This window comes from Vollenhovia emeryi, unplaced genomic scaffold (assembly GCF_000949405.1).
Source record: "Vollenhovia emeryi isolate VEMERY1.0 unplaced genomic scaffold, V.emery_V1.0 DF939254.1, whole genome shotgun sequence".
NCBI classification, from domain to species: Eukaryota; Metazoa; Arthropoda; class Insecta; order Hymenoptera; family Formicidae; genus Vollenhovia; species Vollenhovia emeryi.
This window is the reverse complement of record NW_011967112.1, coordinates 135,881-148,742: the sequence shown is the minus strand read 5'-3', so window position 1 is coordinate 148,742 and position 12,862 is coordinate 135,881. Positions and strand designations below refer to the sequence as shown.

Genomic DNA, 12,862 nt, shown 5'->3' with positions numbered 1-12,862 from the left:
CGGCGCGCGTAATCGGCGCGCACGGCCGCGGATCCGGCCGGTCACCGTCTTGTCAACGCATGCCGCCATATTGGTTCGCGGGAATCGCCAGGTACGGCGCGGCGCACAGGGAAAGGGACGCACGGCGGCGTATAAGCGCGAGCGGGGGACTCTCCCTCTCACCTGTATTGTACACGTGCAGCTCGTCGACGATGCCCTCGTTGCCGCCGCCGAAAACAACCATGAGATCCTTGATGGCGACCGCCCGGTGGCCGTGCCTGGGTCGAGGCTGGGGCCCGGTCGGATTCGCGATCCGCTTCCACTTTAGCATGGGTGCCGCCATGATGACCGTCGATCACATCATTTTTTCATAGCGCGCGATCGTACTACACTACGGGCACCACCGCAGCCGCCGTCGTCGTCCTCGTCCTCCTCGTAGTCGCCGCCGACGAGTCTACCGTAGAGCGCGGCGCTTGGCGGACCTTAACGCGGGCGTCCCCCTCCTTTATCACAGAAACCGCGGCCCGTGCTCGCCCGTCGCCGACGGCCGTGCCCGACGACAGCGGCGATACCCGGATAGTCCGCCGACGCCGCCCGCTCTCGCGCGATCCCCCGCGAGCCGGGCCGTTCTCGAGGCCGTACGTCCCCGATTCTAACCTCACCGCGGGCGCCGCGAAACGGCGCGGGTCCCTACCGCGGCGGCACTGCTCTCCGGCACTCGCCTCGACGCTCCGTCCCCCACGGCCGGCGATCGGCAGCGACGCGGCCCGTTCTCGCGATCGCGCGCGCGGTACCTCCGCACTTTTCCGTATTCGTGACAAAAGCCGCGGGTCGCGAACGAACTCCGGGGGCGCCGAGACTCGCCGCTAACAAGAACGGTGTGTGTCCCAGCCAGCGGCGCGCAACACGTACACACACGCGCAGAGAGAGAGAGAGAGAGGCGACGCGCACCGTGTATGCGTGTACGTCCGTATTTACGTATACGCGGTGTTTACGGCCACAGACTAGGCGCGCGCGCTAGAGCGCGGACTCGACGTCGCGCCGCGACCCGGGCGGATACGCGCTCGCGGCCCGCTCATGTCGCGCGCGACGATCGAGCGGGCTCGAGAATTCGATAATCTCGAAATTAATCGGCGGCAGGCGGCGTCGAGATCTCGGGGGAGCGGAAAGGGGGTGGCTTCTCTCTCGGCGAGCGAGCACGCGCGCGCGCGCGCGCGATCCTCTCTCCCGCCTCTTCGCCCGCTACCGTAGCCGCCGTACCTTCTCGCGGTGAAACCTGCGTCAAAACGAACGAAAAACGGAGCGGCAAGATATCACTGTGGCACGATCGAGCGACACCGGGCGGGGCGACGAATATCCGCGACCTGGCGCTCGTCACAGGCGAGACGCGACGACCAGCCACCGGCGGCGAGGGATTCCGTTGTACTTATCGGGGAAACGTCCGTAATATTCTGTAGCTCGATGGCGCGCACGAGCGGTAACTCGTCGGACCTCATCCACCATTGCACACAACGCGTCGGTGACGAGCGGTAACAAGCGCATTGCCAACCTACGCCGCGTTCTTCTGCGGGGAAACTCGCGCGGCGCTCGAGCGATCGATCGATTCCTCGAAAAGGTGGGAAAAGGTCGACGGTTCTGTCGGAGTCTCTTTCGATTAGTCCAATACGAGGGCGGGAATTTTTCACTAGCGTAAGCAGAGAAAAATCGACCAATCGCGCGCTCGGAAATGTGTTTACGGCGGAGATAAATTGTCCAGAAAATTACAGGCGTTGATTGTAATCTGTCCAAGCAAAATCACGCCTTTCTTCTAATATGCTTTGGAAATATTACAAGTAAATATGTGAGGAAAAATGTAAAAGAGCGTGTGAAGATATTTAAACATGCAGTAATAATAAAATTCAGAATGTCATGTACATTTTATACGTACATTGGCGGATTAGAAATTATTAATAAAATTTAATTATAAGCTTTTTATATATTCTAAGGTATTCTTGATATATTAATTTTATATGTATAGTTGTGTATTACTTTATATGTTAATTTTGACATCGTATGTTGAGCAAATTGCCGTTACTCAATAGGAATTTGTAGGATTTTATTTGTAAACAATGTACTTACACAAATATATCGTTATTTTTCATATAAATCATCCTAGTTATTTATCGTCGCCATGTTTATTAAATTTAATGCTCATTTTTAATAGTTTTTATATAAAGCAAAATAGATGCTGTAAATTAAAATAAAGACAATATAATAGAGATATATGAAGTAAATTGTCGACGGTTCTTTCGAGTCTCTTTCGATTAGTTCAATACGAGGGCGGATATTTTTCACTAGCATAGGCAGAGAAAAATCGACCAATCGCATACTCGGAAATGTATTTACTGCGGAGATAAATTGTCCAGAAAATTTCAGGTGTTGATTGTCATCTGCCCAAGCAAAATCACGCCTTTCTTCTAATATGCTTTGTAAATATTACAAGTAAATATGTGAGGAAAAATGTAAAAGAGCGTCGTGAAGATATTTAAATATGCAGTAGTAATAAAATTCATAATTTTATGTACATTTTAAACGTACATTGCCGAATTAGAAATTATTGATGAAATTTCATTATAAGCTTTTTATATATTTCAAGGTATTCTTGATATATTAATTTTATATGTATAGTTATATATTACTTTGTTAATTTTGACATCGTATGTTAAGCAAATTGCCGTTACTCAATAGGAATTTGTAGGATTTTATTTGTAAACAATGTACTTACATAAATATATCGTTATTTTTCATATAAATCATCCTAGTTTAAGATATTTGTCGTCGCCATGTTTATTAAATTTAATGTTCATTTTTAACAGTTTTTATATAAAGCAAAATAGATGCTGTAAATTAAAATAAAAACAATAGAAATATACAAAGGAAATTGTCACATGCATTCAATGAATGGACATTTGATTTCATGTATGTCAAGATTCACTTCTACTCTTTTCACGGAATGCTAAAGTACAACTACTTTTGGGGTGAAGCTAGAAATATGTTTTGCTTATTTACTTACATCTCTAATTTAAAATTATTTAAATTACAATTGTATATTCAACATCCTAAAATTAAGGAAAACCGTATTAATCTTTCACTCTCTCCGACTGACTGAAAATTCACAAATTGATAACAATATAAATGGGATATTAATGTTCTTTGCCTATCAAAGCGACTTCGCATATTTTGCATACTGTATCTTTAAACTGTGGATTATAACTGGCGCCGCATAAGGGACACTTCACCTCTGGTTTTCCTTTGTAAATTGGTGCAAACGTGCTCGCGCACAATGAAAACGGATTGTGCTCGTCGTACACTAATTTATGCTCGTCGACAGGATTCTTGTCACAAGACTGAAAGAGAACAAATCAAATTCTTAGACGTTAATCATCTATACAAATATTAATTTGCAGTAGAAATGAAATTACCTGCAATAGGACCCGAATTTTTTGTGCCAGTTCTGGATTTGGTCCGAGCTCGAGTAATCTTCTCGCGAACGACGCGGCGGTCTTGTAATTCTTCAGTTTGTAGAACAAATTCACGGCTACTTGAAGAGTGAGAATCTGATGTACGGGTTGCAGATTACAGTGCGTAAAGTAAGCCGCCATCTCGCAAATCCTCTTCTGCTCCGCTAACGTGGCCCTCGGCAAACTTTTACGCTCGGTCTCCATCTTCAGACCCAGGATATACTCGCGACAAATCTGAATCAGCTGCTGAGCCTCCGCGATGTCTTGCTTGGTGTCGACAACGAGTAACGGCACACTCAGCAATATACTCTGCAGCTTCTCTACCGCCTTGGCAAACTTGCCATTGGTCGTCAATTGATAGCACACTTGAAGACGCTGAACTAGCTCGGCAAGGTGCAACCCCACCGCGGGTAAACCCGTCTTCGACGCGGCATCCTTCCAACTAGAATCCTTCCAATTTCTTTGGGGATATCCATATAACGACGGTATGTTAGGTAGACACGCGTGGGACGTCCTGGAGCGGGCGTATGTATTTAAAAACAGAGATTCATACGGCCCGAACTCCACCACTCCCACCTGATTATTCAACAGTCTAAAAGCGGACTCGAACGACCCAGCCAATATATGGTCGACCACCAATTTAGAATTATTGACCCAATGCTGCGGCGGCGAAACTCCTTTAGTAGGTAGACACTCGTAGTTGTTGCCTTCGTCGGAGGTCGCCGCGGCTTCGAGTTCCGGCGGAAGTTCGACGTCCTCGACGTCCCATCCGGGATTCTCTTCGCCTTCCGGCGCGATTTCCGCGTCCACGCCTTCCTCGTCGTCTATGCCGAGCTCCTCGTCATTGCCCCATCCCTCGGGCGTCGCTTCGCCGTTGTCTTCCAGGGCGAGAGCGGCGGCCACTTGAGTCCTGCTGCGAGACATCATCGCGCCTTCGAAGAAGCCTTTCGATACGGTCAGCAGCGGCCAGTTGTTCTCGGCTTGCTGAATAGGTACGGGCGGACGGAGATACGCGGCGCCTTTTTCCAACGCAGATAGTTCCTCGCTCATCGACTCGTACTCGCCGTCGTCGTCTTCGTTCGATATCCCGTGAATCTTTTCAGTAACGTACGCCAACGATGCTTGTCCAGAGCTCTACGAACAGAAATGTTTATCTATTATAATTGTAACCAATAGTCAGAGCCAACGAAGACTTTCGTTCTCCACACGTATAAAATATACGCCGATCAATAGAGATAACGTACCCGCAAAATCTTAGCCCGTTCGTAGATGTCTCCAAGAAGCAAGCTTCCTTGATACTGCCCGGACACATCTTTCCGAATCTCCGCGATTTTTATCATTTTACGTAGCTTCTCTAGGTTGCCGGTTATCAGATAGAGGAAAGCCAGCTTCTCGAAGTTCTTGGTCCTCTGATAGCACATCTCCACGACCTGGTGATTGCCTTGCAGCAAAGCGGTTTGCGCCAAGCTCTCCCAGCACGACTTCTGATCGAGCAACCTCGCCGCCTCCAGCGCGACTTCGATATTTCCACATTCGAGCGCGAGGCCGAATCTGGTCTTTTCGTCTTTCACGAAGTGAAGCGCCACTTCTGGATATCCCTTCTGCTGCAGGTACGCTATAATCGATTGGCCAACGAGATTCGCGTTGCGAACCATGTGCAAAACTTCCTCGTATTTCCTGTTGATCAGCGCGAGCTTGAATTTGTACTCCGTCGGATCAATTCGGAGGATCCTCGGCTTGCACTCTCGGTCCAGGCAGTAAACTTGATTACCTTTCACTCTCGTCACGTATATCGGTAAATCTAGCGTGCGAATGATGCCGTAATCGCCGTTGCTGATCGCGTATTTAATGTGATTGCTGGTCGTGTAAATGAACACGCCGGAATCGTCCCAGGCGCCGGACTTCACTCTGGTGTTTTCGTGTATGCAACAGAGAGAGTCCAGCCGACGATTGCAAATATTGACGGTGTGCTTGGCCAGCAGTGCGACGTGGGACATGTCGCTGGACCACACGACGTATCTGCACTTGGCAATTTTCTCCTCTGCCAAAGTTCTCTTCTGCTGTACGTCGAACAGCGTTACCTGTTCCGGATCGCGCAGAAGCAACATGCCAGTGCCGGCGTAAAATATCTCGTCGCAATTTGGAATTTGCACTTTTTTCGTCACCTCGTTCTTCAGGTTCTTAATAACCAACTGAAAAGGGAAATACCCGCTGTTAAACTACACGTGTGGTAAAACAATATAGTAGAGATATAAAATAACGAATTGTTTCCAAAAATATCGCAAGGAATATGCAAATAAAATCTCGATTAATCATTTCAAGTAAAATTGTTGAATTTTAAACTTTCTGAAGTTTATGGAACTATGTACAAAATATGCTAACTTACAGAGTATGCTCGATCCAGTACAGCGAATCGATTTCTCGCGACCCAAATGGCAGTAACACCGGATGCTCGTTTCGTATCGGCGTCCGTGCTCGAGTCTCCCTCGCGCGGTATCATGTACAAATCGTAAGTACTGTTCTCGATATTCGAGGGCGATCTTGTGCATATTAAAACGCTATTCTCCGCCTGATTGTACGACATGCTGTAGGGCGGTGTTTTCCCTCCGCCGCGTATCTGCATCACCGACGTGTCCTTCGACGTGCTGAAGTCCAGCTTCCGCAGGAAACGGTCCTTCACGTAATACAGAACGTTCCCGTAAACCGCGTACGCGGGGCGTTCTCGCTCGAGTTTGAAAATGATCATTCCGGAATCGTGGCCGGCAGCGAAGAGATTGAGCGTCGGATGCGCGGCGAGCACCCAGAATCTCTCGTGTTCCCGCCTGAACGTGTGCAGGCACGTGCGCTTCGTCATGTCCCAGACTCTGATGCTCTTGTCCTCCGAATTGGAGAGAATGAGGTCCTGCCGCGGATGAAACAGCACGCAGGACACGTTGTTGTAATGGCCGCGACACGTGTCCACTTCCCAAGCCTTGGCGTCGTTCATACGCCACATTTTTATCTGCCGGTCGTCAGCTCCGGAGACAATGAGAGGTAACGTCCCGTGAAAGCATGCCCAGTTTACGCCTCTGTCGTGACCTTCCAGGACATACTTGACTACCGCATCGGCCTGGCCGAATAAATCGGTCGCCCCCGGATTCTTCAGGTGATCCTCGAGACCTCCCGGGCCCGGCGCCACGTTCTTCTTGCGCAATCCTGCAATTGCATTCGCTCGGTTACCGCGGTACACGCGTCTCTGTCAGTAGTCCCGTAGTTACGAAATTTTCTCTTGGATTCTACGATTAACTGCGGCAATGACAAAAATATAAATACTAAAGAATCTACTGCGTATATAAGTTTACTGGTTTTTCGTGAAATAAAATTTGAGAAGAGCCTCGGGTCCAATTCTTCATTTCGATTTATAACTTTAATTTTCGGAGTTACGCGAGATCCCTGCACGAACCGGAAATGTCCCAAACGCGGACCGTTTGGTCCAACGAGGCCGACACGATGATGTCCTCCGTGGGATGAAACTGGGCACACATCACGTAATGATTGTGCCCGGTCAGCACGCAGATGCAGGTGCGGCTCTGCCAGTTCCAGATACGAATAGTCTGATCGTCCGAGGCACTGAGGATCCAGGGATATTCCTGATGGAACATCGTGGTCCTTATGTAATCCAGGTGACCCAGCAGGGTGAAGATGCATCTCCGTTGCTTGTAGTTCCAAACTTTGATCTTGTAGTCGTCGCCGCCGGAGACAAACAGCGGCTGCTGATTGTGGAAGCATATGCCTCGAACGGGCCCGTCGTGCTCGTCGAATTTGTCGAGCAGGGCGCACATACGGTAATCCCACAGCTGGATAACGCCATTGTGTAAACTGCAATTCATTTACGAACGCACAAGATTTAGATGCGATGCGACATTTTTATTCAATTGTTAATTTAACTCAGTTCTTTTGCACAGAACACGATGGCTACTGCGTGTAATTAAATATGAGATAGAAAGTCCGTTAAACATATACTTTTTAATAAATTTTTACAATCTGCAGTTTAAATTTTAAATGCAACTTCTCATACTTTCAGCGTTACATAATTCTCGCAGTCTTCTGCGCGAATGCACTTTGTTCTATAAATATGTCATTTGCGAAGCTGCTTATTAGTTCGCACACCATGCGTGTTGTTATTCTCCTTTTCAATTGCCGTAAGCCATAAGAGGAACCTTAGTGAATGCCCGGGATTGCGCAAAGCGGTGGTTCGCACGAAGTATTTCGTCTGGGCGTGCGATTACAAAATGAAGTATAAATATAGAGGTCATTCGGAAACTGGATTTCGGGCGGGCCTACGCCTCCATACTGGGTGTCACAATAATGCAACGAAAACAATGCGAGTCTGAGGATCAAGATTATCGTGTGTCTCGAGATTAGCGCACAGCTTCCATTATTTTCAAACGGATTCAGGCGCTTCCTGCGATTATCGATTGCAGATGTCAGCAATTGGGACATCGGTGAAAAATGGATCTCCGCAATTCTGCATTTAGCCACCTTGTATCTCGTTCGTATTATCTTGAGAGATAGGCGTGGTACATTCACTTGAATTTGAATGCCAAAGGAACGCACCATCGTTCGCGAGTCCTTCGATTCAACCACCTACCGATAATCCTTTTAATACACGCATGAATATTAAACACCTGCTGTGACAACTCATTCGCTCATACAAAGAGATTAAAACTGATTGCCAAATTTATCATTGGGTCAGCATTTAAGCGTAATATATCATTATATTCTGGTTACGCCCGTTAATTTAAAACATAATTCATATAAACAACGAGGCTGTTATTACAGGAAAGTTCCCCATAATGAGATAGGCTTCTAATGTGAGATACCAGGTTTATCAACGTCCGAATTCAATGACAAATCTCTTTTTTTTTACAATGAAGTTTCCACTAAACAGACTCCACTTCAAGAGCAATAAATTCACGGTGGAACCAATAGATAGAGGTGTGACATTTTGATGTTGTCTTTGTACGCAAAATTTCGCAAAATGCCCCAGGAACGTTTTTAATGTCATTTCTTTACATTTTGGAGTCTCCAACTTCGTTTTAACACGTTTTGAAAACGCAAAGTAACGCAAAATAGCGTCAAGAATAGCAATTTTCCTTAGCAAACATTTCTAACGTCAATGCTGTAGCCTAAACTAAAGAGATTTATACCTGAGATTAGTTCTTGTTTACTTTTTTTAGACATGTTAATGTTTTTATGGTCCGAAAATAATATGTAATTCCAATAATTTGTTCCATGCTATTTTAATATATCACGTTTTCTGTTACATTTTTAACATAACTTAGCCTTAATAAATGTCGTAAATTGTTCTATCAAAACATTAGGGCCCGGTTTCACAAACGTTGTTTAGCTTTAAGCTTAGCTTAATTCGTTCTTTGCCTCTTTTTAAAGTAACAGCTGGAAGGAGGTGAAGAACGAATCAAACTAAGTTTAAAGTTAAGCGACGTCGGTGCAACCGGGCCTAAGGTCCAGTTTCAACGTTGTTTAACTTTAAGCTTAGTTTAATTCGTTTCTTGTCTCTCTCCAACTGTTACTTTAAAAAGAGACAAACATGAATTAAACTAAGATTAAAGTTAAGCGATGTTTGGTGAAACCGGGCGCCTAAGACCTGGTTTCACCAAATGTCGTTTAACTTTAATCTTGTTTAATTCACGTCTGTCTCTTTCTAAAGTAACAGTTGGAAAGACACAAAGAACGAGTTGAGCTACGCTTAAAGTTAAACAACGTCGGTGAAACCGGGCCTAAGTCGTCTTATTGAAGCCCTGCCCACCTCTGATCACGGCATTATCGAAATAATGCAAAATCCAGAAAAACAAAACGCAAAAGATGCCAAAAATAACATCAAAATGTCACAGCTCCACCAATACATGACGCTTGTTAATTTAACAGAAACCCCGCTATCTCATATTAAGAGCGAGACGTTCATCTACTACAAATATCATTAAGTAAATCAAGTATAATTTTTCCAATATTGGTGATTTTGTTGACCATATCTGGCGATTAAAATTCTTATTGCGAAAAAATATTACCCCAGCCGGGATTCGAACCTTCCTACAATCCGTGACGGGCGTCTTAGCCAGCTCGACCACCGGGGCTGTGGTAATATTATTCGCAATAACATGTATATATTACTTAAGATGTTGTTCACGCGTCTATTTCGACTTTTCAGAACTGTGCGTCGATATGGTTGTCGATCGTACACCGAACTGTCGATACGCGATTTTTAAATTTACTGTTTCCTTCTTCCCCTTGATCCCCTTCCCCCTGTAGAATAAACACCATGTTTTTTAGGTCAATGGTGTATAATCAACTAGAATATTCTTAAGGTTGCCAGTAGTAATTAACAATATTGGTGATTTTGTTGACCATATCTGGCGATTAAAATTCGATATAATTTTTCCATTGTTAATTATGAAACATTTTAGAATTCTCTATCCTGCCCATTATTATTATTATAAGGAAGTGGATGAGAGACACCACCGTGTCTCTCGATATTTATATATAATCGCAGCATACTGATAAATCTGCCTCAAGACTGCATCGACATTCATAATTTATATTCCTTTTAAATTACACACGTCCTGGGCAAATAAAGGCACACAGGGCGTATCTCTCCAGATAATATGAGAAAAATCTGAAACCTGATCTGCACGCACTACATAATAACATTTACGACGAAGCCGATCGCAAATTATCTGAAACTCGATCTACGCGCGCTACATAATAACATTTCGACGAAGCCGACGACGATTGAGGGACAGGCCCCGCATATCCCCCCGGGACATTTTTGCAGAACCAGGTCATCAGAGGCAGAGGTGTAGAGAGTGTGGTGGGGACGTTAAGCGACGCTGGACACCGCGTATATAGAGAACACATCATTACATGTCTTGGTAGTTCACCTCTTAATTTCATTATGTTCACATCTCTTTGTCAAACTTCGGCAATGGCGCCTTTTCGGTTTTTTACCGCCGCTATTGTAAGTACACGTTTGCGCTCGAAAGAAAAATCCGTCGTCCCGACTGTTTCAATAATTTCAATCTCGAATCTAAATTTGAAACTCGCCTCTTACGCGCGTGACTTCGTACGAATAGAGTTCACGTTGAAGTGAGATGAGTCTTATTTTTTTCAGCTCTTGCTAAGTACAACATCGGTGAAAACGTACTCCGTTCCGTATCAGGGCGTTCAGCTGCCGTTCTCTATCACGCCACAGTTGATATACACGTCCGAATCCAATCCCGCTTTCAGCGGATATTCCTACACAACTCAGGACTTCAATGGCGGCGAAAGTAACGTTGTCTTTACAACTGGCGCCGACTCCAAGAACAGACTGAAGGACGAAATGGACTCGAGGAAGATGCCAGAGGAATATTCGCAAACGGATAAAAGCCAAGAGAACATGATGTCCTCGGAACAGTCTAAATCCGAAAGTACCGAGAAACAGAATCTCGACGCGAACACTAAAGTTCCGGGTGAAGGGAAGAAATCTGCAAATTCCCAAGCGGACAACAATCTTATCGAACAACAGCCGAGCTTTCAACGGGTTTCTCTCGTGGACGTGTCCTATCCCGCGCTTCGAGAAAATTTCTTGAACCTTCCGCTATTTCCGAGATATCAGATATCGCCGAACGTGATGCCGAGCCAGTACTATCCTTACAATCCCTACGCTCGCCTAGAACTGCCCTTGCACAACTTCGACATCTACAATCCCGTGTCGCTGTTTTATCGAGTATCGCCGATCATTCCCGGCAGCAATTCCGAGTCGACGTCGACAGCTGCTGAGACTATGAAACCACCCGCAGAGCCGCACGTTGTTAGCTCGCAAACAAATGTCACCAACTCTGCGTCTAACTCGGCAGAGTCCAATACGATAGCGTCAAGATTCAATCCAGAATCGACGACAAACGGAGAGGAAGAAACGTCGTCGGGTCTGCCTACTTCTGCGAGCAAACTCGAGTCAACGACCACGTCTGAGAAAGTCAAGGCGGAACCTCCGACCAGCGCGACTGCGATGGCAACTCAAAGTTCCACTCAACGGACCGCGGGCAGCGAAGCGAGCAGCACTGAGCTTGCGAGTACAGAAACGAGTCCCTTGACAGAGAAATCGAGTACTGCAACGGCGAAGGGTCTCAATTGAAATCTAAATCCACACGCCATACCCTATTTTTTTTGTATTGCATTTACAACAGTAGGTTTTACTAATAAAACGCCACCAAATCTGCAATTATAAATACTGTTTAAATTATCAAAATAAATCTGTTGACACTTTTGATATTTATTACATAAGTTGTGGACCAATTTTCTTAGTACGACGAAAATAATGGACAAAGTAATCCCTTTTTTTATACGCTTAGGCCCAGTTTCACCAAACGTCGCTTAACTTTAATCTTAGTTTAATTCATGTTTGTCTCTATCTAAAGTAACAGTTGGAAAGAGACAAAGAACGAATCAAGCTAAGATTAAAATTAAACGACGTTGGTGAAACCGGGCTTTAGTGCCCGTATTCAAATGATTGAAAACACTGTGCGTTAAACAATAGGTTATGTTAACATACGATTACAAACACGCGATAATAATCAACTAATAATTCTCCAACGTGGTTTACGAGACATTTTGCTCTCGTATGTGCAAGCTGACAAATGTGTTATTAGTAAAATGCCAAGCAAATGGTCAAGCAATTAGTTTAAGGACGTCTGTCAGTTTACCTCGCGAGCACCCAGGGACGTTTCGGGTGAAAGGACAAGCCCTTCACTCGCGCGGACTTGGTCTCAAACTTCGTCAGCATCTTGGCGAATTTCTCAGCGCGTGACACAATACCACGCAATACTAATTAAACATCACCCTCTCGAAATTCTTCAAACTTTTTGACACGACGGAAGAGACACGTCACTACGCAACCACGAACTGCGATTCACCGATGCGGCACGTAGACGCGACTCTCTCGTGCGCGCGCTACTTTTCCGCGCGCCTTCTCGTCTAGTGACTAATTCCAGTTACAAAATCAACTCCCTAAAAACACCGGTGCGCCGTCGCGGTGCAATCATAGACCCGTATTCGTAGTCAGATTTTATATTCAAGACTGTTTTAAGATCATCTTTAGATACTCCGTAGCCAATGAAATGTTCCATTTAGCATCTTTAGATAAATTCTATGTGGACGAGGCTTTAGCCTCGTCTACATAGAAGTCGTAAAGTCGTAGGGTACTATTAAGCCTCCGCTACAATGATTCTCGGTTCTGTCTACAATGCGAGTCGCAGAGTCGTAGTCGTAAGAATAAAGCCTCCGCTACAATGATTCTCGGTTCTGTCTACAATGCGAGTCGCAGAGTCGTAGTCGTAAGAATAATC

The 12,862-nt window shown here is 45.5% G+C and overlaps 3 protein-coding genes across 4 annotated transcripts in view; 1 reads left to right on the top strand and 2 right to left on the bottom strand.

The window, feature by feature from the left end:
• The window catches only part of LOC105559785 (host cell factor), a 9,740-nt gene extending 9,164 nt beyond the window's left edge, over positions 1-576 (bottom strand). The window contains exon 1 of one of the 2 annotated variants that reach the window (XM_012008364.1): positions 163-576. In XM_012008364.1, coding sequence (XP_011863754.1) covers positions 163-322 — 160 coding nt within the window. In that variant the 5' untranslated portion in view covers positions 323-576. The remainder of the gene's footprint in view (positions 1-162) is intronic. The other variant, XM_012008365.1, reaches the window with a different exon arrangement.
• Positions 577-2,699: 2,123 nt separating this feature from the next.
• On the bottom strand, positions 2,700-12,453 carry LOC105559784 (coatomer subunit alpha). Its single transcript, XM_012008363.1, has 6 exons — positions 12,221-12,453; positions 6,922-7,337; positions 5,866-6,674; positions 4,724-5,671; positions 3,441-4,613; positions 2,700-3,365 (listed from the first exon to the last, which is right to left on the bottom strand). Exons 1-6 carry the CDS (start codon positions 12,298-12,300, stop codon positions 3,162-3,164), a joined length of 3,630 nt encoding a protein of 1,209 aa, XP_011863753.1. The 5' UTR covers positions 12,301-12,453; the 3' UTR covers positions 2,700-3,161.
• LOC105559783 lies at positions 9,913-11,796 on the top strand. The gene is made up of 2 exons (XM_012008362.1): positions 9,913-10,494; positions 10,648-11,796. Exons 1-2 carry the CDS (start codon positions 10,432-10,434, stop codon positions 11,650-11,652), a joined length of 1,068 nt encoding a protein of 355 aa, XP_011863752.1. The 5' UTR covers positions 9,913-10,431; the 3' UTR covers positions 11,653-11,796.
• Positions 12,454-12,862: the final 409 nt, after the last annotated feature.